The sequence below is a fragment of the Nyctereutes procyonoides genome, unplaced genomic scaffold, assembly GCF_905146905.1.
Source record: "Nyctereutes procyonoides isolate TBG_1078 unplaced genomic scaffold, NYPRO_anot_genome, whole genome shotgun sequence".
Classification (NCBI taxonomy): Eukaryota; Metazoa; Chordata; class Mammalia; order Carnivora; family Canidae; genus Nyctereutes; species Nyctereutes procyonoides.
The window spans coordinates 33156197-33182170 of record NW_026575160.1 but is presented as its reverse complement, the minus strand read 5'-3'; the positions used below and the strand labels follow the sequence as shown (position 1 = coordinate 33182170).

The window sequence follows — 25974 nt, the reverse complement described above, 5'->3', positions numbered from 1 at the left end:
AATTTCTAAATTCTAATTTCCCCCAAATTAAAGCATCCACTTTAAAAATATTTATTGAATAGAAAGTCAAAGGGACTTTTGTTAGAGACAATCTTTTTTAATGTCTTCGGACAGGTTTATTTCATTCTTTAGTTTTCTCTCTCTGTGCTGTGATTTCTCTTTCCGTTAGTCGTGCATAGAGTTTTCTTCTCTTATTTTGACAGCAGTCATTTCTCAGGACCACTGCATTCGTCCACGCGCAGCAAAATGAGTGAGAATCTGCAAATTTTGTTCTTTCCCTGGTAAGTGTATTCAAATAGCTGTGTGAAGAAATCCCCAAAGCATCTCTGATTTGCCGTCAGATCAAACACCGTAAGCATTGCCAAGTTAAACTGAATAATTTAAGATGTCAGGGCTCCAGTCATTGAGCCTCTCCGTCAAGTTCCATTTGGGGCAATAAAATTCCAGTACGATAAAATCATTTGTGAAATCACTTGAAATTCTTCTTACTGGATTTAACCTGTAAAATGATTTGTTTTTCTGGTCTAGATTACTGGTTTTTAAAAGGGAACTTTGAATAATGAGGAAAGCTCTTAATTTCAGATACTAGTAATTATCCAGCTCCATTCCTATTAGTTGGCTGGGGCTGCCACGACGGAGTTCTACAGACTGGGTGGCTTAGGCAACAGAAATTCATTTTCTCACGATTCTGGAGGCCAGATGCCCACGATCAAGGTATTCGCATGGTTGATTTCTTCTGACGGCCTTTCTCCTTGTCTCGTAGATGACCGTCTTCTCCTCGTCGTCACATGGTCTTTCGTCTGTGTGTGTGTGTGTGTGTGTGTGTGTGTCTTAAGCTCCTCTTCTTGTGAGGACACCAGTCACACTGGGTTGGGGCTCCCCTATGAGACCTTGGTTCACCTTCATTACCTCTTTAAAGGCCCTGCCTGCAAACAGTCACATTCTGAGGTTTTGGGAGTTAGGGCCTCAGCTTGGTTGGGTGGGAACATGTTTCAGCTCTTCACACCAGTAAAAGATCTTTAAGATCAGCTTTTAAACGACATTGCCACTACAGGTTTCCCGACGGGCTCTTTCCATTATGAGAGTGTGGCACTGCGATCCCTCTGAGCGTATCTCCGGGCAGCCAGTAAGATCATCGGGCGTCCGTATTGTGGTCCACAGGGAGACATACAGGGCTCCATGAAAATCAAAGTATCTGCATGTTACTGAGAGATGAACATTTCAAGCCCTTCTCTGTGGGGTTATACAAAGATGCAGCCCACAAAAAAATGTCAGAGGCAGAGAGAGTTAAGGGTCAGAATTCTTAGCTTGGTTATTTATTAAACAGACCATCTTCGGGATCCCTGGGTGGCGCAGCGGTTTAGCGCCTGCCTTTGGCCCAGGGCGCGATCCTGGAGACCCGGGATCGAATCCCACGTCGGGCTCCCGGTGCATGGAGCCTGCTTCTCCCTCTGCCTGTGTCTCTGCCTCTCTCTCTCTCTCTCTCTCTGTGACTATCATAAATAAATAAAACTTTAAAATAAGATAAAATAAAATAAACAGACCATCTTCGATAAATTGTGACTGCTCAGAGGATTCCATCTCTTATGTGTGAAATGGGAAAAATAATAGCACCACATTAGAGAACTTCCGTGAAATTTTAATACCTATCTGGTTCCTGGCACACAGTCAGCTCCACACACAGCGAGAGATGGCATTGAGGCACGGGAAGGGCACGTCGTGTTTTTTAAAGGCACCCAGTGTGCCCTGCGGTGCATTGCTGGGCACTTGCAAGTCATCAGCTTGTTTGGAGGAAATGTCCGAGAAGGTGGGGATGTCTCCCTCACAGTTCTTGCCGGGCCAGCCCTGCCGCAGATCCCCAGAAGGACTCCCAGGGCCGCTGGTGGAACTGGAGCTCTGCAAGGAGAGCTGGAGGAGACGTCGCCGCCCTGAGCGGACCAACACTCTCGGAACCACCCCGGGCACCTCCATCCCCGACCCGTGACCAGCAAGAGCTGCAGGGACGGGAGGAGGAAGCCGCACCACCAACATTCGCGTGACATGGGCCAAATTGCAAACAACCAGATGGCATTTTCCAAGTCTGGTGGATGCTACTCTGGGAAGACTATTTCCTAGAGATTTTTTTTTTTTTCCTCCCGGTGCCTTTCTAGTCACAAAAGAGAGAAACGATGAATATAACTAAAACAGAAATGCGCTTGTGATGTTACGATGGCCTGTTCTGAAGGGGAAGCGGTTTTTGGAAGAGGTGGATTGGTATCCCTACCTAAAAGATTTCTAACTTCAGAAGGTCAGCTGCTCTAAGTGCACTTACACAATTTAGAAACAACATCGGGAAATAGAGTGGTTTTTGTTGTTTTTTTTTTTCCCAGTTACATGGCTCATGTTCAATCTTTCTATATCTTAGATCATTCAATTTGGGGGAATTTTCAAAAAGGTTGACTTTAAAAGGCCTAAATTCCCATAACAAATATCCATAACTGGCCGTACAATTTGTAAATACCTCTTCTCTCCAGTGAGTATCATTGCCTTACACTCGCATGCACAGGTGCTGGTTGGCACAGGGAATTAAAGAAAAAAAAATGTGATCATTAAATACAAATAACCGGTAAGCAATTATAAAAATAACCAGTGTCAGCCATAAAACATCAAAATAGCTAGTTTTCTCCCCCTACTGAAAGGCCCCGGCAATCCTATGAGCGCAGGGAGATGAACCCTCTCCCATACGACTGTGTAAGCACCATGAGGGAGACGTTTTGTCTTCTTTCTTTTCAACCGCTGAATCCCAAATTTCAGAAGAGTGCCTGGCGTAGAAGTCGGTTCTCATGTGTTAGGTGGCTGAAGGTTGTGTGTGTACATCGGCAAATTTTAGGGAATTCCACTTCTAGGAAATATTTAAGGATGTCTATTACAATACGTTTTAAAAGCAAAATAAATTGGAAGCAGTAAGGACGTCTACCAGATTACTTATATTAAGGGCTGATCATACACCTGAAGTTTTTCATCTTTTACCAATTATATTGTAATACGGATATACTGTAATGGGGAAGATTTCAGTTAACTTTTATAAAAAGCTAGTTACAGTCAGCATATAAGTGACGATTGCATTTTTGTGAAAGAAAAGCATATGGATGTGTAGAAAGGGTCGTGGGAAGTTAGCCGGGATTATTTTGAAGGGGAAGATGTAACTGTTTATTCTGTTTTCTCAAATGAACGATATTGGCTTTTTATGACAATAATAATAATAAAAAAAAACCACAAAAGCAGCAACAGCGGCAGCGATAACAGTAAACCCATTTTGTTCAAGAACGTTTTGAAAATTCGCATCAAACTAATCAGCCTTAAACAAATTTTCTCTCTCCTTTTGTGAAACAATGGCTTCAGGGTTGGCAAATAAACCCACCACTGGAATCGAGGGAGGCCTATTTCGGATTCCGGGGGCAACTTTCTTCTGGGGATTGGATGGCACTTGTCACTGCAGCAAGCAGGGGGCCGGCCTCCCACGAGGTGGGGTCTGCAGAGGAGGAACCGCCTGTGCCTGCCTGTGCCTGGGAGGCCGCCCCTCAGCTCCTGGCGGGATGCAAAGATGTGTTGGGGAGTTTCGTACACGTCCTATTCCTGAGGTTCACGCAGGCTGACATTTTTCCGACTGGTTTTCACACCTCCGTGGACCAGAGGGCCTAGAAGCACATCATGTTCCCAGGCTCTGTGGAAGCTTGGGGCTTACTTAAAAGTCACCTTATTAAAAACACATGGAATGGTTTGATCATCTTTTTCGTTTCCTAATGTGATGCAGTCCCTGTAGGAGGTGGGGTAGCTGCTGCGGTAACCAATAGGGCCCCAAGAAGTACGACGGCCCAAACACACCTCAGGTCCGTTTCTCCCTCTGGAAAACCATCGGGGGGGGGGGGCGGGTTCCAGGCAGGTGTACGTGCGGGGTGCATGGGCCTCCGCAGCATCAGACTGTGCCCTCTTCACTTAGGGTCCTGGAGAGCTTTGTAGGATCGATGTCCAGTGGAGGGAGGGGGGAGGCGAGGGCTGCGGGCCTGTTCCTTGGCCCCCTTGCCAGCTGGGCGTGCATCCCCTACTGAGAATGGCATCCTGCATCCCACATCCTGCATCCTGCATCCCACATCCTGCATCCCGCATCCCACATCCCGCATCCTGCATCCCGCATCCCACATCCCACATCCCGCATCCTGCTGCAGCCCCCCGGTGCAGGGGAGCCTGGAAGGGGTCGCCAAGCTACACTGGCCGGGAAGGGGAAGACAGGGGTTTGACGCACGCTGGCCTTCACCACCTTCTCCTACACGCTGTCCTTCTGGGGGAAACACTAGAATCTAAATTCGGATTTTTCCCATGTGTGAATTAGCAAAAGTATGGAACTTAGGAAAGGTTGAATTTATATAGTCCACAGGATGCCTAAAAAGACGTCTATGAAAAATCAGTCCCTGAGGCAAACGATAGCCCAAAGTATTGCTATTACTCGCATCAGCGAAAGTGCATCCAAGAATGGGAATTTTTGAGTGAAATAGAAAATAAAATGGTTTTCACTTCATTTACCATGAACGAAGGGAACGAACAATGGTGATAACTTTTTTTTTTTTTAAGATTTTTATGTATTTATGTGATGGAGAGAGAGTGAGAGCGCACAAGCAGGGGGAGCAGCGGAGGCAGGGGAGAAGCAGGCTCCCATCACGCGGGGAGCGCGGGGCAGGCCCGGTTGAGGACCCGGGGTCACGCCCTGAGCCCGGGCGCCCGGGGGTGATCCTTAAGCAGCAGACGGTGTACCCCGCTCCGTGCTCCCTGCAGGGTCATCCGGAGCAACCAGGCGTAGGCCCCACAGCAGGGGAGGAGGGAAGGGGAGGAGGGGCAGGGGGAGGGCAGCCCCTGGCTCACCGTGAGGCTGGACGAGAGCTGGCTCCGGGCAGCACCCCCTTGCCCTTGCCGTGAGGTTTCCGGGTCGCCCTCCCCCTCCCCCTCCCCCCTCGCGTGGGCTCGGTCGCCAGCCGCCCCAGGAGCAGGGCTACTTCTGCGGGAGGCGTCCAGGTGAGCCGGCGCGGCCCGCAGGTGCTCACCGGAACCTTCCAGAAGGTTGGCCCCGGGGCGGGCCACGCGGGCAACGCCAGCCCACGGCAGCCGGCACGTGGAGGCCAAGGGGCGCGCGGCTCGGGGCGGGCCCAGGCCCAGGCGCGGCCCCGCCGAGGAGGCTCCGGGAGGTCCAGGCCGCGCGCGGAGCCCCCGCAGCCCGCACGTGCATCCCTGCGCGAGGCTGGCGGTCGGCGCCCGGAGGAGCCCAGGCCCGAAGGATGCGACCTAAAGGCTGACGGCGTCTCGCCCGGCCCAGCGCCTCCCTTGGAGCAGAGGGCGGCCGCGGCCCAGCTCCCCAGGCGCGGTCCCCAGGCGCGGTCCCCAGGCGCAGTGACCCGCTGGCTGCAGGGGGGAGGGGGGAGGGGGAGGGGGCTCCCGTAAGCGCCTCGCGGGCAAGTCGTGCTCTGATACAGGCGGTTTGGCCAGATGAGGAACAGACGAGCAAACCCCGCCACGTGGGCGTGCGCCTCCCGGCTGCGTGGGGCGCCCTGCGCGCGTCCTGCGGTTCCACCCGGACCGGCCTCGGGGCGGGCCGCCTCCCCGCCCCTCCCCTCCCCTCCCCCCCCGCGCCTCCTTCCTCCCCCCTCGCCCTCTGTGCCCCTCCCCCTCTCCTCTTACCCCTCTCCCTTTGCCCCTCCACCTCGCCTGTCCCCTCCGCTCAGGCCCTCTGCCCCCATCCAGCCCCTCCCCCTCCCCTCCTCCTGCCCCTCCGCTCCCCCTCCCCCATTTGCCCCCCTCCTCCTTCCCCTCCTCCATTTACCCCTCCCCTCCCCATCTCCCCTCCCCCTCCCTCTTTGCCCCCCCTCCCTCCGGCCCTTCCCCTCCCCTCTACCCAGGCCCTCTGCCCCTCGTCCAGCCCCTCTCCCATCCTCTCCTCCATCCCCCATTTGCCCCTCCCCTCCCCATCTTCCCTACCCCCTCTCTCCCTTTGCCCCTCCTCCCTCCGCTCTGCCCAGCCCCTCCCCTCCGCCCAGGCCCTCTGCCCGCCCCCCCTCCGTCCAGCCCCTCTCCCCTCCCCTCCCCATCCCTCATTTGCCCCTCCCCTCCCCCCTCTCCCCCTTTGCACCCCTCCTCCCTCCGCTCTATCCCGTCCCTCCCCTCCCCTCCTCCCCTCTCTTCCTCTCCGCCCAGGCCCTCTGCCCCTCGTCCAGCCCCTCCCCCTCCCCTACCCCCATTTGCCCCTCCTCCCTCTCCCCCCCTGCCCCCCCCCCCCGCGGCCACTTGCCTCCCCCTCACGTCGAAACGCACCACCGACAGCCACTGGGGCGACCGCGGGGACTCACGTGGCCAGACGCGTTACTACCGGTTGGCCAGCCGCCGGGTCCCAGTACCCCCTGGACTTGCGAGCATTTCCCCGAGACGTGCCTTAGCCTCCTGTGTCCCGGGCTCGGGTTCGGTACTTGGGTGAACATGGCCTTCCCGTGTTCCCGTGCTCCCCGTTCCTAACTGCGCTCCTCTCAGGTCTCTAACTCCGAGCTCCGCCTGCAGCTGACAAACAGCTGGAGGGGCGCCTACACCCCCCCCCAAGGATCGCATTCCTAAACCTTACCCCTACATCTGGCTCTGCGAGGAGGACGAGGTCACGCCCCGGGGAATTCTTGTGGCCGTTGCATCGGGAGCTTCCTAAGTGGGCGCCGGGTGTCCGCGGACGTGCCCAGGCCTGCGCAGCGGGCTCTGCGCTCCAGGGGGTCGTGCTCCGACGCGACGCAAACCCTACACCCGGACTGGAGATGACTCCACTTTGGATACGTCGGGAGCTGGAAAGGAGCCCCACAAACACGGACGACGTGGAAATGGGGTGGACGTGCTTTGCGCACAGACGTTCCAGGCCCCAGGCTGGCCTCCTGCTCGCACGACTGCTCGGAAGGCAGACGCCGCCGAGCCCAGGAAGGCCCCTCGGGGCTGCAGGGCGACCCCCTGGGAACGCGGACCCCTCGTGCGGCCTGTCTGCCCCCTTGCCCCGTGGATTCCCAGGCACAGCCTTGCGTCGGTCCGAGGAAGCCGCAGTAGAGGCATGAGAGGGCCGCACCCATGCCATCGGGCCGTGCCCCCGGGGGCACCCAGGGGAGGCCCAGGCAAGTGCAGGGCTGCAAGGCCCAGCTCGCCAAGTCCCACCCGCCCTTCCGAATCCTAGCTGCGCTTAAACCGGGCGCTTCGGGGAAAGTCACCCCATCCGAGGCATCCTCCCCCAACAGCAGAAGCTCGCCTGGACCAGGGCCTAGCACACGGCTCCCGCGTGCTGGGGCGGCAGTGACACGTGGCTCCCCACCGTGCGCATCCACCGAGGGTTCAGGTGGGGAGGGCCGCTGCACCTGCCAAGTGGCTCCACGGGCACGTAACCCACACGGGAAGCTCCAGCGCCTCTCGACACCCCGGCTTGGTTCCCCCCAGTCTGCGGCACATCAAGGACGGTGTCAGGGACCGGGCTCTCCTTGTAGATTCTTTTGGGGGAAAAATGGAGATCCCCCCCCTTTTTTTCCCAGTTCAGTTAAACCAGTTCAGAGTAACACGCTTGGTAGATGGCCTATCACCACCGCCCTGAAGCGACTTTCCAGACCCTTGGGGTCCAGGCCCTGTGTCTCTAGCTGCTCTCCACCTTTGGAACACACGGCATCGTGACAGTCACTCCTCTCGTGTGCCCAGTCCTCCTGGGGACTCAGCTCCTCCGAGGGTCCTGCTCGCTCGCCCCCAGAACAGATCGTAGGGCTGCAAAAGCCAGACGAGCCAATGAGCAGGGGACGTCACCCAAGGCAGAGAAGGTGCGGGGGGCTTGGCTTTGAGCGCCGGGCCAGGGGCCAGTGTGCTGGGCTCAGACACCTCCCGGGGTGTGTGGGGTGGGCCGGCAGTCGGTCCCACCGGGGGATGCAGAGTTGGGGCAGCCCCACTGCACCTTGGTCCTGGCCCTGCCGCTCTGATGCGCGGGTGAGGAACGGTTCTACACAAAGTCACTCAAATAATACATTTCTTTTGAATGTTTGACCCAGGAGAAACTGAATCCCCCCCTCCCCCCAGAATTGTCAGTATATAAGGGGTTTAAAAAGCAAAATATCAAAAAAAAAAAAAAGCAGCAAAATATCTGTGTTACTTGTTTTTCTATTTTTTGCAACTGGTATGCTTTAGCATATGTTTGTCTTCGGAATAGAATAATGATTCTGAAACCCTCTGGGTAGGGTGACACCTGCCTTAGTTTAGTAATGAAAGGATGAAAGAATTTCAGGATACTTTGGATACTTAAAGTTTTCTCTTGGAAAGTGAGAAATAAATGTACTGGGAAAACCTAGACTTTTTTAAAAAAGATTTTATTTATTTATTCGTGAGAGACACACAGGGGGAGGCAGAGACACAGGCAGAGGGAGAAGCAGGCTCCCTGCAGGGAGCCTGACGTGGGACTCGATCCTGGGACCCTGGGATCACACCCTGGGCCGAAGGCAGAGTCTCAACTGCTGAGCCACCAGGCGTCCTGCTAGCCTACTTCTAGTCACAAATGGAATTTTCTTAAAATAAGTGCTCCTCGATAGTCATAACTGTGAATGTTTGCACAATTATGTCTGTGCTGCGTGGTGTATGTGCGTGTTGCACCCGTCCGTACATTGCTGGGTCCCGTGATTGTGAATATGGGACCTCCTTTGCGTCTCCACTGCCTCTGCCCCAGTTCTGATTTATACAGCCTTTTAAAATAGAGATGTTTAGATTAAAAAAAGCTAACCCACGAGAATGAAAATCTTGCAGATATTTTAAAAGCTCCTCCCACCTGGCTACCTAAGCTGGCTTCGTGGGCATGTGACCTGGGGCGCTGCCCGGGGTCCGAGCAGTGAGAGCGTCCCGCTCTGGCTTTCTTGCTCTGCTGTTGCCTTCCTGGAAATCTGGAGTAAGACTGAATCCAGGGTCCTGCGTTCATTTTCATGTTGTCTTGGGCCTCGCAAAACACGCAGCAGGTCCTGCCGCCACTCCTCTCCTCTCCCTTTCACTTACGTCATCATTCTTGGCTGTGTTGCTTCCAGAAATTCCCTGTGTGTGCAGGCGTGCTTGCGTATGTGTGTGGGAGTTTACGGCGATGGCACTACTGTGTACATACCCTATAAAATATAGAGTGGCTCGGAACCCATACTCCCTCAGAAGTCTGTGCTGAGAATCCAGACTGGCGTTGGGTCTCCAGGGTTGGGATAGGATCTTCCCGCTAAGGAGTCTCTGCCTCCGGGCCGCGTCCTCCGCCCCGCAGGCGGTCTCCATCCTGCTGTGGAAGGCTTTTTCCCCGTTCTGGCCGTGTCACCGCTCCGCTAATGTACGCCGCTTCCCTGTCGTGTGGAGAAGACCACAGCGTCCCGGTGAACACGTCTGAGTCGGTGGAGGCCTGGCCCGCGGGCTCGCTAGCGGGGCTCTGAGCCTGAAGTCCGCGTGGTGCCTGGGGACTAGGAGAAGCCCTCCCTGTCGCGCAGCCAGCCGGCTGGTCTGGGCCGGGATCGCGTCCCCACGGCGTATCCGCAGACTTTGCGGCCCTCTCTCCAACAGCGGGGGGATTGTCTCACCGTCCCTCTGCAGGGCTGCTGGTGACCAGCCCGGGGATCCGCAAGGACCGCATCGCGTGTGCCCCTCGCCCCGTTTAGGAGTTGAAACCCGGGCCCGGGACGGGTGGTATCAGGAGGCCGAACGTCTGGGAGGTAACCGGGTGTGGGTGAGGTGGCGCGGTGGGGCCTCCGGGATGGGATCAGTGTCCTTAGGGGAAGGGGACACCGGGAGGGGAGGTCCGTCCGCCTCGTGAGGACAGAGAGGGGCAGCCCGCGGAGGCTGCGGAGGCCCAACCCCGCTGGCCTCCGGGTCTCCGATCCCTCCCCCTTCCGAGCCACGAGGAAGGAGCATCTGTCGGGTGAGGCACCCGGCCGGCGGCGGCGAGGAGGGCGGCTTTTGGCTCTCCGCAGGCTGAGCCGTGCACAGCGTAGGACCGGGTCACAGACGCTGCTTTGGTTTTATAGATGGAGAAAGTGAGCCGGGGAAGCACGATGAGGCGTCACGTCAAAAGCCACGGACGTTAGTCATGCCCCTACGGCCTTTCAGGTTAATAGACTGTGACATCTTGGAATTTTCCTGAAGGCTCGAAACTCTGAGGTCAGAGCAGCGTTCTGGAAGAGTTTAGAGAAGTCTGACTGTCGGAGCGATGACTGTTCTCATTGCTTCCAGTCCTGCATTTCTTAGATGTGGATGTTGGGCCGTCCCAGCCGGTGTTGAACGTGCCAGAGTAGCGGCCACGCGGCCACGTGCGATCGTGGGAGAATCATCCAGTGTCGCCGAGCTGTGACTTCCTGAAGTAGGAAGCGGACCCGAGAGCTACCTCGCAGGCTCGCCGCCGGACCCGGACGGGAGCAAGATTTGAACCGACCCGTGTCCTCAACGACTATTTAAGCGACTGTTAACGTATCGGGAAGTCGTGTTAAGCCGTGGGATGGCGTCGGCGGTCGAGAACGCACTGCTTGTCCTCGTGAGGTTCGCAGTCTGGCCGGACGTGCGGCCTGAAGGCGTCGGCAGCCCACTCAGCTCCTGGGCAGAGGCCGTTCTCGGTTCAGAACACTGAGCTCGTACATTCGTGAAGGCCTGTGGTCGCCTCCCCCCTGAGCGGTGACTGCCCCGGCTGCTTCACCTGCAGGCCCCCAGCCGTGCCCACTGGGGCATTTTTATGGAGATCACCACGGAGAACGAACGTCCCCCTCCTGCCCGGCCCCTCGGCCCCGCGCCCACGGTTCCGAGTCGGCGCCAGCTTCCCCCAGTGGAGGCCCCGGGCACAGGCCGACTGGGTGAGCGCCTGTCTGCGGCCCAGCGCGGCCCACGGGACACCGGCCGGCCCCGGGGAGAGACCAGGGCGTCCAGGTGCCGCACACCCGGTAAGCCGGAGCACAAGGGAGGGGCCTGGCGCGTGGGGACAGTTCCCTGAGTGTGCAGAGCGAGCTACAGAGGCCTGCCTCCCCCGCGGCGCCTGACCCGGCGGCACCTGACGGGGCTGCTGACGGGGCACGGCTCCTGCCCACTGTGCCGAGCGAACGCGTGGCGCCGGGTCAGCACGGGGCGGCCCCTCACGCGCTCGTGTGTCCGGGAGACCGGCCCCGGGAGCAGGACCCGGGCGGCTCCCCGCGGCGGCCGCGGGCGGGCGGGCATGGGCGTCACGGGCGTGCACGAGCCCCCCCCCGCCCCCGCGGCACCCACCTTGCGGCCTCGCAGGCAGCGCCGCAGCTCGGGCCTGCTGAGGACGACGTGCCGGCAGTCGAGCGGCTGCCACGTTACTGCCCTCCAGTCACAGGTGCGGTCGTCTGAGCAGCTGAGGCACGGCACGATCCACTGGCCTGGAAGACACAGCGACACGTCGCTCAGCTCCACGCGCAGGCCGGGCCGGGGCGGGGGTCGGGGACGGGGACGGGGGACGGGACGGGGGATGGGACGGGACGGGACGGGGGACGGGATGGGGGACGGGACGGGACGGGGGACGGGACGGGGGACGGGACGGGGGACGGGACGGGGCGGGGGTCGGGGACGGGACGGGGGACAGGGGACGGGGACGGGGGACGGGACGGGGGACGGGCTCCGCCACCACGCGGTCCGGGCTGACCCCAGGCCGCCACCGGCGCCACGCGGCGGTCGCTCGTTTCCGGAAACCACGTGAGGCCTTGAGGGACCAAGGCAGCGGCGGGGCGCCCCGGGGTAGGACCCCGCGGCCGGGCCACGCGCAGGGAGCCCAGGCCGCGCCGATGCTCTGATACCGTGTCCCCTGGAGGACGAGGCACTGCGCCTTGCCCCTCCCCCGGCCGCGTCCCCGCAGGAGGCCGCCCGCAGCCCGCGGCCTCGGCGCGCTGAGGTCTCCCGCTTCCCCGCGGAGTCTCGTGCTTCAGAACACGCCAGGCAGCCTCAGCGTCAGAAGACGTGTTGATCATTTAGGAGGAAAAAAATCCAGAAATGATTCTTGATTTTTTTTTAAGATTTTATTTATTTATTCATGAGAGACACACACAGAGAGACAGAGTGAGGCAGAGGGAGAAGCAGGCTCCCTGCAGGGAGCCCCACACGAGACTCGATCCAGGGACCCCGGAGTCACGCCCTGAGCCCAAGGCAGACGCTCCACGCAGGGACCGCGACGCAGGACTGATCCTGGGACCCAGGGTCACATCCTGAGCCCAAGGCAGACGCTCCACGCAGGGACCGCGACGCAGGACTGATCCCGAGACCCAGGGTCACATCCTGAGCCCAAGGCAGATGCTCCACGCAGGGAGCCCAACATGGAACTCGATCTCGGGACCCAGGGTCACGGCCCGGGCCCAAGGCAGACGCTCAACCGCTGAGCCCGCCGGGCCGCCCAGTGATTCTTGATTTTTGTTTTTTCCCCAAACGTCTTTTCAGGAGCGGAGTGTGAAGGGCCCGCCCCCTGGGGGTTAGTCGTGTCTTCCGTGGGAATGCTCTGAGGTCTCCAGCAGTCATGCTCCCCCCGCCAAGGGCTCGCTTCCCGGACCACTGGCCTGGCTCGTCGACATCCCCGAGCTCGACATTCCTACCTTCGGGGTCAGCAAGGGGGCGAGAGTGGAGAGCTCGCTGGCCCCGGCTCTGCTTTGTGCTTCTCACCCAAGTACCTGCACCGCGTTACCCTCAGCGGGAAGGGGTCCCACCCGCAGGCCGCGACCACGGGGATGTCAGAATGGTGTGTTTGCGGAATAACAGTGAACAGAAATAATAAAATATGAAAGAGGAGCTAGTTTGTTGGTCACTAGTTGGTCACAAAAGGGAAAAAAGAAGTGCGGGTTGATTGAGAACTGGGGAAGACAAAATAGTTCTCTCTAGGGGGATTTGAACTCAAGACATCATTGAACTGTCTGCCCTCCTAGATGGTGGGTGCTACTGGTGTTAAGACATAATAAGTAAAAAAGAAATAATAATAATAATAACGCTTCATAGCGTGTGTCAGATGCTAGGATTTTCCTGAGCACTTTAACATATTAACGCGTTTAACCCTCTTAACCACGATGCTAAACCTCAAAAAATTTAGGATCAGGTCAGAGGGTTGCGATTTAAACACGTAAATTAGTTACAGCATCCTACAGGTAAGGCACAGGTGAGTAAAATTATCTGTGCGGCGCCCAAGGAGTGTGGGCTCTAGAGGCGCACGCACCCCAACGCTGCCCGCAGCCAGCACGTCGGAGTCACCTCAAAACCTTTTGAAAGCCCCCACGCTCACATGGGATCCTAATGATTAAATCAGAACCACGGGGTGCGGAGCTCAGGTATGTTTTAAAAGCTTTCCCGGTGATTCCAACGCGCAGCCACGCTGGGGACCACCGTTTAGCTGGGAACACGGCCTCAGAGTCCCTCCCAGAGGCCTGCACAGCCCCTGCCATGGCCGGCACCCAGCAGCCGGTGACTGCACTTTCCGCCCCTGGCCCCCAGGGAAGCTGGGGCAGTTTAGAAGCAGGCAAGCGTCACTAGGGGCAGGTGTCTGGAAGGTCCCATGGAGCTCGAGAGTGTGACCGCGTCCGCTGGATGGAGGCGATTTGGAGAGATGGCGTGGGGGGTACCTGGGGGCCGGTGACAAGACAGCCCTGCGGCGCGGGGGCTGAAGAAGCGAGGCCCCCACAGAAGATCAGAGGCAGCAGAGAGAAGGGAGAGACGTATCTCCGAAGCTTCCAGATGCAGAGAAGAGCGGTGCCACTAAGAGACACGACGGAAAGTTTAGGACAGCTGCTGCGTGTTGAACGGCAAGGGGAAGACGGTCCCTCCGATCCCCTTCTGTGATTTTTCTGTGGTTCTCATCCAGAGTACATCTTGCTTCTAGATCTGACTTTGCCCCGGGACATAGGGGTTGTCATCAGCCACCGACGCCAGCATCTTCGTGGAGAGTTGTGGTCAGCGGGACCCTCTTGAATGGGGTCGGAGTGGGGCTTTGGATCCCCCGTCGGTCCTCCTCTTTCGCAGATGAGGTAAACTGAGGACCCAAGCATTACATGACAGGAATGGGATCGTGCTGTTGATGACAGGCTGGACTAAAACGGAGGTCCCAGAGCCTCCGATTTTGCTGGTCCCTTTGTCAGGGTAGACAGGGGAAATCATCAGACGAAAATGAAATATGGACCCATGGTCTCTCTGGTCGCACTTCCACGAAAACCCACAAATAGGCTATTTTAATGAACTTATCTTTGGTTTTAAAAGCTGAATTTATTTAGTGGGTTCACGTGTTGATAGACTATGTTAAAAAAAAAGATTGTTAATTTTCCTTCTAATAGGATGGTGGTTTGTTGGGGATGTAAATGTGTTTCTGTAATGAGATTATATCTAGTAATATTTTGAAAGGCTCAGTGTTCATCAGATCCTTGAGTATTTCAGAGCACATCATCTTCTCCCCCAGACGCTCTCTCCGCCTCTAACCTTGCTGACAGCTAACATTGCACACACTGGGGCCTTCTTTGGCCATTCGCTTCTAAGGCTGAGGAAACAAGTGGCCAATTGCGTGCACAAAAATCCAAATATGGGTACAATTAGTTTGCAGGCATAAAATCTCGTGCACATCAAAAGGACTCCTGATTGGGCCTCTGAAAGCTTGGCCCCAATGGTTCATACTACTATGTATTTAGACAGTCGTAACTCTTTGCATTTTCGTATTGGTTAAAAATGCCCCCCCCCCCGCTTCCCCTTTACTGTGATTTAGTAATAGTGTTTGAAATAGACATCTGTATAACATCTGCAGGACTGGAGTTTCTTGACATTTTAAATGATACCAGCTCTTAACTAAAATTGTCAAAAAGAGGGACATAAATTCTACGTTATATATTTAAACATTGAATGAATCAAAGCTGTGATTTCTGAAATAGGGTATGACATGTGTTTTAGGGAATGGCATCCTGAGGAATAAAAATGGCTTTTGGGAGGAGTTATTTGGTTTATAATTAAAGCTTTATATTTAATGCAAGCTTAGAGCTCAGCCATTTAAGTGGATCAGACTGGCTGCCATGACGGAGAGAAGAAATTCAACTTTGTGACTTAGGGCCACGGTGAGATGTAAGATCATATAGATAGCCCTGATTCCTGACTCCATAATGTCGTAACATAAAGCAGTTTTCACTTAAGAAAAAAAAACATATTTTCAACACTAGAGATATTAAGGTATAAGTTGTCATATTTCCTTGCTACAAACAGAAGGTGGTAATATCTTTTGTTTACATGTCATAAAATGCATTTGGAGCTATTTTCCTTTAAGGTAATTCTCATTCAAAAATCACTGTATAAATTTCTTCTTCAGATGAAAAGAATATTTTTTTCTTTCTTAAGCAAGAGATCTTATTCTTTGGCTGTGTCTTATAGTTAAATTATTTTCTAAAGGCTAAAAATCAACTTTAAAATTTTTTAAAAAAACCCCAGGCACTCAAAATTATATTAGCTAATGTTACTGAAAAGACACAAAGACCATCATTTCATTGGCAAGGTGAAAAAAAAAAGGATACAGTTTGCTAAATAACTGTAATGTGCTGTGAAAATAAGATCTTGGAACAGATCTATGGCCGTGCACGCTGGAGCCCGAGTGCCTAAATAAATTTCCTTCCAGTGGTGTCCACTGTGACAACCTCTTTCAGCAGGAGGGAGTCCTATATCAAGGAAGGAAATCTCCGGCAGCAAAAAAAAAAAAAAAAAAAAAAAAAAATCCATTCTTGCAAACTGCTATTCCTGACCGCACTCATTTGTTTTGAATCTTGAGGTCTTTAGGACCATAAGGGTGGATGGAGCACATAGCCCTGGCCAACCGTGCCCTGACCGCTCACAGTCTTCTGCGGAAAGGGGGAGGACTTGGACCTTGGTTTTAGTTCAATGACCATTTTAAAATAAGGAACATTCTCTGCTCTGGAGAAACTTACGACCTCGGGCAGTCATGAGTAGTAGTAGTCATGGACTTTGGTGTGTTAACACACGCACGCTGTAACGTAGGCGCCTGTCCTCCTGTATCTGTGAGTTATGGTCATTATAAAACAAAAATAAGAAGGATCAGATCAAACTAAATGTACATATTTTAATCTACTGGCTTCATCCTGTGGACTGTCCCATGGTACCCCCTCCCCTTGCTCCGATCATCGTTCCACTCTGAAGACCACTGATTAGTGAAAGAGAGAGAAACACATAAACATTTGAAACAGTGAGGCAGATGCTACTGTAGACACGTACCCAAAGTATTCTGGGGGCACGGCAGGGAAGCCAATCTGAGGGGGTGGGAGTGGGCGGATGGTAAGGAGGGGCTTCCTGGAGAGAAAAATACAGCATCGGGAGAATGGGCTAAGACGGGAAGAGGACGTTTAGGAGCGGGCGACAGCATGGACAGTGTGGAGCCTGCAGCAGCCTGATGGGCATGAAGGGAAACCAGCAGGAGGAGCTGGAGGAGAGGGGAGGTCGGATTTAGGGGCCCGGTATTGTCAGGCCAAGGGACCTGGGCTTGCGTGGGGAGTCACTTTTGGGGTCTTCCCTAAAGGAGCCTGGCTACCCAAGTTACCAGCAGGTCCCTGCTCGAAGACAGCCTCTCCTGGAAGGACCAGGCACCGAGGTAGCCCCATGTCAGGGCCCGGCGTAACTTACAGCAAATTTAATGAACAGGAAAAGATGCCGCTTCCTGAGGAAGCTCAGTATCGTATCTTCAACTTTTTGTTGAAGAACTTTTGACTTTGGTTCAGTAGGAGGAACGGAATTACGTTGTTTTACGAGTCTCATAAAATGTCATCTGATAAAAAAAAAAAATCCTTAACCAGACACATCGGTGTCTCCTCTGTATGTGAGAATATATATCTCACTTAGCTGAGACTCGTAAACCATACCACCTGACGTGCCATCATGGGTAAATCCCTCCCTGTGCACGGACCGTAATTTATTATTTAGAACACATGTTGGAGAACAGGGACATGCCCACGTTGGCTAACTGGGCATGCCAAATCGCAATTCGTACCGCTCATTTGTGAAACTCATTTCCCACTCAAGTTGTGGTGTGAAGTTCACGGCGAGGGTAGAAAAGCTCCTGAGTGTTTTCTTAGGCTCTTTAGATGAAGGGAGATGCGGGGTCATAAGGCCAGAGGGCCGACCAGGAATCTCAGAGAAGGTGCTCCTTGCTCCTCTTATCTCTTTGGAGGTATTTTTAGTCCTAGCTTTAGCCTGACCCCAAGAGCCTCCCCAGAAAGAAGAGCCCTGGAGAAGGAGAGAAACAGGGAACGTGGACGGTGGCATCGAGGCGTCTCCTTCCAGCTCTGCTCTGGGATGAGGTGGGATTCAACACTGTAATTGCAATGCGACGTCAGGATTCTCCTGCCTCTCTTAATGCTCAATGTGTGGGAGACATAATGAGCATTCTCAAAGATTCTTTTTTTTTTTTTTGTAATTAGAGAAATGATTTATTTTTTTATTCTTTTTATTTTTTATTTTTTTTTTTAGAAAAACGATTTAAACTAGACTTATTTCCTTAAGCAGTTCTTTGGTCCACACACTCAACAGATATTTATTTTGTACCTACTCTGTAGAAATTATAGTGCTAACTGTGAACAAGTCTGACTCCCTGTCCTCACCCAGCGGACAACTTGGGAAGACTGACATCAAAGAATTAGTTATATATTTAACATTTAAATGGTTGTGGAAACGATCATGAAAGACGGGCACAGGGTGTTATGAAAATATACCATAAGGAAACAGATCGGGGGTTCAAGAAAGGCTTTCTGGTACAAGTGACTTTTCTGGCTGATATCTATAGATGAATATGGATTAACTAGGCAAAGAACAGACGGTGAAGAAAAGAGAATTTGATGAATCAAAGTATTTCACATATTAAAACACTGCATTCAGATTAATCATAGGTGTTACAGTTTATGCAAATGAAAAAAGTCATGTGGTACCTTGATTTTTTTTTTATATAAGGATAGTTTAAGCGTACACTCATCTACATTGAAAGTTTTTTTTCACAGAAGTCATATCCAATATAATAGTCACCTGCTGTGTCCCCAGATGGACAGATCTTTAGTTCGGGCCGTGAAATGGCTTCAATGTAGTCCGAAGAAATAGGCTGTAACCCACAGCTTTCCTCTGGGTGAATCAGCAAACCACAGTCCTGCATTAAAATGGTAGAAATTAGCTGTAATTAACCTGACCTATAGTAATAAAATCTAAAAAATGAGATTTTTTTTGTGTGTGTGCCAAATAACCTTTGCAGACAAAAGGGACCGATTGTGGTCCCTTTTAGGGACTTGTCAATAGTTGCTTGTGCTAGAAGTAGCTACTTGCATTGAGAGATGAATATAAATTCTAATGACAACTTAATCTTTATTTTGGCACTGATATTCATTATTGCACTGATATGATTTCTCTACCAATTTTTAAAGAAATGGGTGCAAGTTTTATCTTAAAAAATACACTGTGGGTTGTTGGTTCATTAAAAATAGACTGTAAGACAATCCATCGAGTGCAAAAACCCACTGATGTGAAAAAAAAGGGAAATCTTTGAGAAGGATGTTAACAGATGAATCTCATTTCAGTGCACATTTATTAAAGACCCATGATATGCCATAAATGGAATCAAATACATAATTTTAGTCAAAACATGTTTATGTATTTACAAAAGGGGGTAACCTCCCACTGCCAGGAATATCATTCTAGAGGCCTGTTCCGCAGTGAGCGATGCCTTCTCTAGCTGACGTGTGCAGCGAGAACGGTGGTTTGGCTTTCTGAGATTTCTCCTCTCTGTCTCCTCTACTCGAGCAGGTCAGAGCACCCTCATTTGCACTAAGCCCCCCTCTTCTCTCTCTCAAGCATCCCTGTCCTGTCTTCTGATCGTGGTAAAGTTGATGCACAACATCATATACGTCTCGGCGGTAGACCATTACAATTGGACATGTGGGCACACTCCAGAGTGATCTTCTAGCTTGTTCTTACAAGTATTGGCCCCCGTACCTGGCCTGTGTCCCTCCATCCTACCTCACCTGATTCCACTCCCTCCCTTCTCACCCGGTTCCCTCAGTTATCACAATCTAGGGCGGGTAAAAACGCTGTTATCTCCGTCAGGAAAGCGTTCCCTCTCATTTTTCCTGGGGAGCATCTTTTGTGTTTCAGGCCTCAGCAAGGCCTTCTTGAAACGCTGGCATCATTGTGTATCCCCACTCCTGTCCGCGCCATCCCCGCTGGTTTCCTCCATACCCTTCACCATTAGGTGATAATTTGTTATTTATGTCTTTTCCATTAGACTGAATACTCCCTGAGAGCAAAGAATTATTTCACTTGCACATATCCCCAGTCCCTAACATATAATAGGCAAATATTTATTGAATGCATAAAAGTTTAGACGTAATTCTTTCCCATTTCATATCATAAATTCTCAGTAATGGAGAAAAATAATTGGTTTGACCTCCTCTTTGCTTTGTGACTCTGTCTCTAATGAGCAATTTCTGGTCACCTTCCCTCACCCTCTCACACGTTCTCACACCCAACTCAGATTTCCACATCTCAGATTAGAAGGTCCAGGATATTAAGGAACAAAAGGAAGGAGGGTCATGCACAGACTTCACGAAATACCGATTCAGTATACATATTTCCATTTTTAAATTCATAACTGGAACTGGAATTTAGAATACTGATTAAAGATCAGGAATGTAAGGGATCCCAGGGTGGCTCAGTGGTTTGGCTCCTGCCTTTGGCCCAGGGCGCGATCCTGGAGTCCCGGGATCGAGTCCCACATCGGGCTCCCGGCATGGAGCCTGCTTCTCCCTCTGCCTGTGTCTTTGCCTCTCTCTCTCTCTCTCTATGTCTATCATGAATAAATAAATAAAATCTTAAAAAAAAACATCAGGAATGTGATTTGCATTAAAGTGTTCATTATAAAAAAGAAATTAAAATAACACAAAGTTGAGGAGTTTTAGTCTGAATAAACATCTGCGAATGGTGTGTGTGTGATAGCTGTCTATGCATTTAATTTTTGGTGCAGGCTGGACCTTTTTTAAGGCCAGAAAAAAAAATACATAAAGCATCTACGAGATTACAAAAAAAATGTTTATATCAAACATTAGGGAGAAAAAACCCTCATATAATGTACAGGATAAATCTAAGCAGAGCAACATGGAGAGATTTCCAAGACACATGAGAAAGACAAAAACCTAAAGCAGTGCTTTGTTACAGAACAACATATGTCATATGAAACAGCATGAACACGCCGCCAAGTCACCTAAATTCAGGAACTTCAGACTGAGACGTTGTGCTCAACGTATTAATAGAAAGATATCTTGTGGCGTGTATAAATCGACGCACGGAGATGCAGAGAGATGGTGATGATAGATTCATTCATTCATGCAAATAACGTCGAAACATTTCAGAAACTCTAGATTTAGATAAACCTTTGCCTGAAAATTATTGTTTGTTTGGGGTCTCTCTGGCGTGTGTGCGTGCATGTCTGCAAGGTCATATCCTCATATTCACCTGGAGAGAGTCCAACCACAGCCGACAGAGTCCTAGCTACTCGGTTAAAGCCCCACACGTGGTTGACATGCATCAGTCAAGGAGAGGAATGGCCCGTTCCGTACGCCTGATGGCTTGTCCGCTGGCCCCCCAACCCAATCACTGATGAGTGCGTGTGGGCTCTCTCAGCTATGTTAGTCCCAGGACCTTTTCTGAGGTAGCAACATCTTTTTTTTTTTAAGATTTTTATTTATTTATATTTATTTATTTATTTATTTATTTAATAAATTTATTTTTTATTGGTGTTCAATTTGCCAACATATAGAATAACACCCTGTGCTCATCCCGTCAAGTGCCCCCCCTCAGTGCCCGTCACCCAGTCACCCCCACCCCCCACCCACCTCCACCCCAAGATTGCTAGAACTCACACAGCAATTCGGCAGCATGGCAGGATACAGAATCAATGCCCAGAAGTCAGTGGCATTTCTATACACTAACAATGAGACTGAAGAAAGAGAAATTAAGGAGTCAATCCCATGTACAATTGCACCCAAAAGCATAAGATCCCTAGGAATAAACCTAACCAAAGAGGTAAAGGATCTATACCCTAAAAACTATAGAACACTTCTGAAAGAAATTGAGGAAAACACAAAGAGATATTATTTATTCATGAGAGACACACAGAGAGAGGCAGAGACACAGGCAGAGGGAGAAGCAGGCTCCCTGCAGGGAGCCCAATGTGGGACTCGATCCCGAGACTCCAGGATCATGCCCTGGGCCGAAGGCGGTGCTAAACCGCTGAGCCCCCCAGGAATCCTCTGAGGTAGCAACATCTGAACTGAATAATGAGAAAAACAGGGCAGGAGAGTTCTGAGAAGAAGAAATTGCATGTCAAAGGCCATTAGATAAGGCAGGAAAAGGATTTATCTGACATCTTAAGTAAAAAGAAAGTCACTTTTGAGGAACTCATATGCTGACAATGTACATTATAATGATTGAAATCATGGACCTTTCTGGAGATGCCACGTCCAAGCTTATCTACTACAAACTCTTACTCAGAGGAAGAATGATTAATGTATAATGTGATTCTAAGCATTTTTTTAAAAATACATCTTCAAAATGGAAAAGTGCTCATGCCTGGAGTGTGCAAAGTTCTTGCTGGAAGTGCGCGTCCGCGGCCTGTCCGGGGGCACAGTCCAGCTCCTTGCCAGGAGTGCCTTCCTCGGCTCCCGCTGAAACCTCCATCTCATTTGTTCTAATTATCCTCTTAGGTGCAGCTTAGAAGAAATTCACTTAATATTACAGAAGCGTGTTCTGATCTGACTTCGAAGCTTCTTTTTTATTTTATTTTATTTATTTATTTATTTATTTATTTATTTATTTATTTATTTATTTATTTATTTTACTTCGAAGCTTCTGAAACAAATGGCTGGCAGTCGAGCGGGTACTCTTCCGAAGTGTTCAGTGTTGCCCTCTCGGAGCACTGGGGCCTCACGTACGAGCCAAGGACGATAGGCTGAACGTCTGCAGGTCACGGGAAGGCGGAGTGGGAGTCGCACCCGGTGACCACTGCTGCCACTTGGAACTCTCGCCGGACTTGGTGCTTGAAGTGTTCCCGGAGTGGTGCTATTTCTGCCTCAGATGGAGGCTCCCAGGGGCCGCTGTTCTGTGACAGGTGGCAGGTCGGGCCTGTTGGTTCTAACTAAACAGCAGCAAATCGGACGCAGGACAGGAGTCCAGGCGAGATTGCAGAGGAAAGCCAGCAGTGTGGGACAGGGAGCGCGGACTTCAAGGTAAAGGAAATTCAGTCGCAGCCTCCTTTCTGTAGTTCAGGTCAAAGAATCTTCTATCCTGTTCTGTGCTTCCTTTTGAAATTCTCCTTAGCAGCTAATCTTTGTTTGCAGTTCATAAATCTTGACTCTTTAAGTTAAACTCTTGGCTATTTTGGAAAACCAAAGCACCCGCCGAAGTGGACGTTATTCATTTCCCAGCTGCAGCCAAAGGACGTTGCTCTTAGGGTTGAATGAACCCGCAGATGGCTCCGTGCAGACCCGAGCCTGGACGCCGGCTGCCGACGCTGGGAGGGTAAGGGCGTCCTTGGCTGGCTGCTGGCTCCGGGCAGCTTATTAGAGAGGAGGGTAGTGGCCTATCCTGAAAGCACCACTGGGTCAGGAGTCACACTTACTGATTTTAATTCCGGCTTTGCCGCGAACTGGCTGTATGAGTTTGAGCAAGTCACTGATCTAGTTTTCTCAATATATAATGATGAAAGGTGGAGAGAAAAGAGGGGGAACATGCATTGGATGATCTCTTAGGCATGACGCAGACAATGTTAGGTGCCTGCACCACATCCATTCTCCTTTCTTTCTTCTTTGTTTTCTGGCAGGCAGCAATATATCTAGCATTTTAAACAAGAAGAAGGAGGGAATCCCTGGGTGGCTCAGCGGTTTAGTGCCTGCCTTTGGCCCAGGGCGTGATCAGTCCCGGGATCAAGTCCCGCATCGGGCTCCCTGCGTGGAGCCTGCTTCTCCGTCTGCCGGTGTCTCTGCCTCTCTCTCTCTCTCTGTCTATCATAAATAAATAAATCTTTAAAAAAATAAGAAGGAACTCTATTTCCCACTCTCCTTTTAGCCAGACATAGCCATGTAACACTATTCTAGCAAAAAACAAAACAAAACAAAACAACAACAACAACAACAAAAAAAAACCGTGGAAGCTGGCAATGGATTTCTAGAAAAGTTTTGCTTCTCTGATGTGCTTTTTTTTTTTTTTTGTCACTCTGTTTCTCGATTACTCTTAGAATACACGTGTGAGCCCGAAGGAGGAGCAGCCGTGTCGTGACCATGAGTCAACCGTGCGTAGAAGTCTGAAAGAGCCCAGGGCATAGATGATGCTGCAGAAACGCAGACACACTTTGGGTTGTCTACCTCTGCGCTCCTTGCTATGGAAGAGAAACAAACCCACACTTGGTCAAACCACTATGGAAATAAGAATATGCAGCCAAACTTCTCTTTTCCTCTAAGAGTCTGTGAAACCTGTTCTTCGCAGGCCATGTGGATCTTTTTGAATACTGCCTTCGGTATGAAAAGTAATTAACCTACTAATAACGAAATTTAAACTACCTTGACAGAAAAACAATTCATTAGCCTCTCTCACTTCTTTCTTCACTGGGGTGATTAGTAATTTGTTCAGGTTCAGGCATATTTAAGAAAACGAATGACAGCTCTTTTGGCCTTACGTGTCATCTCTTGGAGCCTCAGAGTCTAGATACACAAAAAAAGGTAGTATTTAGCAGAGTTGCTTAAAATGGCATTAACCCCAGAAAGCTCCACATTTAGAGCACATCATTTTGCTGCAGACTTCACAGATTCCGGACTGGATGGCCATAGCTCTCCCTAGACTGCAGGAAGCTAATTAGCAGGGATTTCCTCGTTTAAACATGTGTAGAGTGTGTATGTTTAGTATGTAATTTTAAAGATTGACTAAGTTTTCATGAAGTGTTGCAATGACTAACAGAAGAATATTAAGGAGTCCTTGGTTTTGCCCCCTGTCCTACCCATGAATTCATGATCACTATTTCTTCCTACCAGTTTTTCTGCAAGCCTTTTTAATTCTTAAAAAAAAAGAGGGTGTTTAGCCATAAAGGAATTAGTAGTATTTCTCATTTTTAGTAAGATATTGCCATAGTTTTAGAGCCATGGACTATTTGATCTGGTTGGAATCTTTACATCTTACTTGCTTTTCTGGCTCCATGGAATCATTCCTTTAAGATGAAATGATTGTCTCCCTCTCCTACTAAGTAATGAAAAATGCCCATCTAATTTTAAAACTAAACATTCACTCCCTATGGCACCACTCCTTCGGAGGCACCCATTTCTTCCTCTTTCCCTGGGCTGCTCCTATTTCCTGGAACTCAGTGGTGACTCTCAAGCTTGACAATCCTGGCACAGTCCTAGGGAGGCAGAGTCCCCTTCCATATCAAGACTGTTCTTTCCTACAAGAAATGAAGTTCCTAAGGATCCTAACATTTGGGTGGAACCACAAAAAACCTTCCAAATGGCCAAAGCAATTTTGAGAAGGAAGAACAAAGCGTGAGCTTCCTGATTTTGAACTATGCTGCAAAGCTCTCTTAATCAAAACAGTATGGTACTGGCACAAAAACAAACACATAGATCAGTAGAATAGAACAGAGAGCCTCCCCAAACCCCATGCATATAAGGTCAATTAATCTATGATGTAGGAAGCAAAATGTACAAGGCAGAAAAGACAGTATCTTCAACAGATGGTGCTGGAAAAACTGGACAGATAATGTGCAAAAGAATAAAACTGGAGAACTATCTTATACCAACTATAAAAGTAAATTCAAATTGAATTAAAGACTTGAATATAATATGTGAAACCACAAAACTCTTAGAAGAAAACATAGGTAAAAAACTCTATGACACTGGTCTTAGCAATATTTTTTTTGGATCAGTCTCCTCAGGCAAGGACAACAAAAGCTAAAACAAACAGAAGGGATTACGTCAAACTAAGATGCTTTTGCACAGGGAAGAAAACCATTAACAAAACAAAAAGGCAACCTACTGAATGGGAAAAGATGTCTGCAAATCATATAACCAGTAAGGAGCTAATATCCAAAATCTACGAAGAACTTACACGGCTAAATGTCAAAAACTCCAAATAACCAGATTTAAAAAATGGGCAGAGGACTCGAGTGGACATTTTTCCAAAGAAGACATAGAGATGGCCGAAAGGCACATGGAAAGATGCTCAACATTGCTAACCATCAATGAAAACCACAGTGAAATATCCCCACACACCTGTCAGATTGGCCATTATCAAAAAGACAAAAAATAACAAGTGTTGATGAGGATGTGGAGAAGAGGGAACCCTTGTGCGCTGTTGGCGGAAATGCAAATTGGTGCAGCCACTATGGGAAACGGTATGGCATTTTCCCCCAAAACATAAAAAAATAGAACTACCATATAATCCAGTAGTTCCACTTCTGGGTATTTGTCCAAAGAAAATGAAAACGTCAATCCAAAAAGATACATGCACCCCTATGTTCATTGAGGTATTACCTACAACAGCCAAGATATGAAAGAAACCGAAGTGTCCCTTGACAGAAGAATGGATAAAAGAGTGGTAGATTCATACAATGGACTATTACTCGCCCATTAAAAAGAATGAGTTCTGCCCGTTTGCATTACATGCTTGGACGTAGAGCGTATTACGCTAAGTGACATAAGTCAATCAGAGAAAGACAAATACTGTGTGACTTCACTTACTTGTGGAATCTGAAAACAAAAACAGATGAACAAATGAAATAAAGCAGAAATAGATCGATGATAGACGAAACAAATTACTGGGAGGCAGACAAAATAGGTGAAGGGGATTAAGAAGTATAAATTTTCAGTTAGAAAATAAACGTCAGGAAGATGAAATGTGCGCTTGGGGAATATC

The 25974-nt window shown here is 50.5% G+C and overlaps 1 protein-coding gene across 1 annotated transcript in view; it reads right to left on the bottom strand.

Moving 5' to 3' along the window:
• CPED1 (cadherin like and PC-esterase domain containing 1) overlaps nt 1-25974 on the bottom strand; it is a 263155-nt gene that overhangs the window by 24712 nt on the left and 212469 nt on the right. Inside the window, exons 16-17 of the mRNA XM_055314580.1 lie at nt 18061-18178; nt 11281-11417 (exon numbers count right to left, since the gene is read on the bottom strand). Of these exons, the coding sequence (XP_055170555.1) occupies nt 11281-11417; nt 18061-18178 (255 nt within the window). The remainder of the gene's footprint in view (nt 1-11280; nt 11418-18060; nt 18179-25974) is intronic.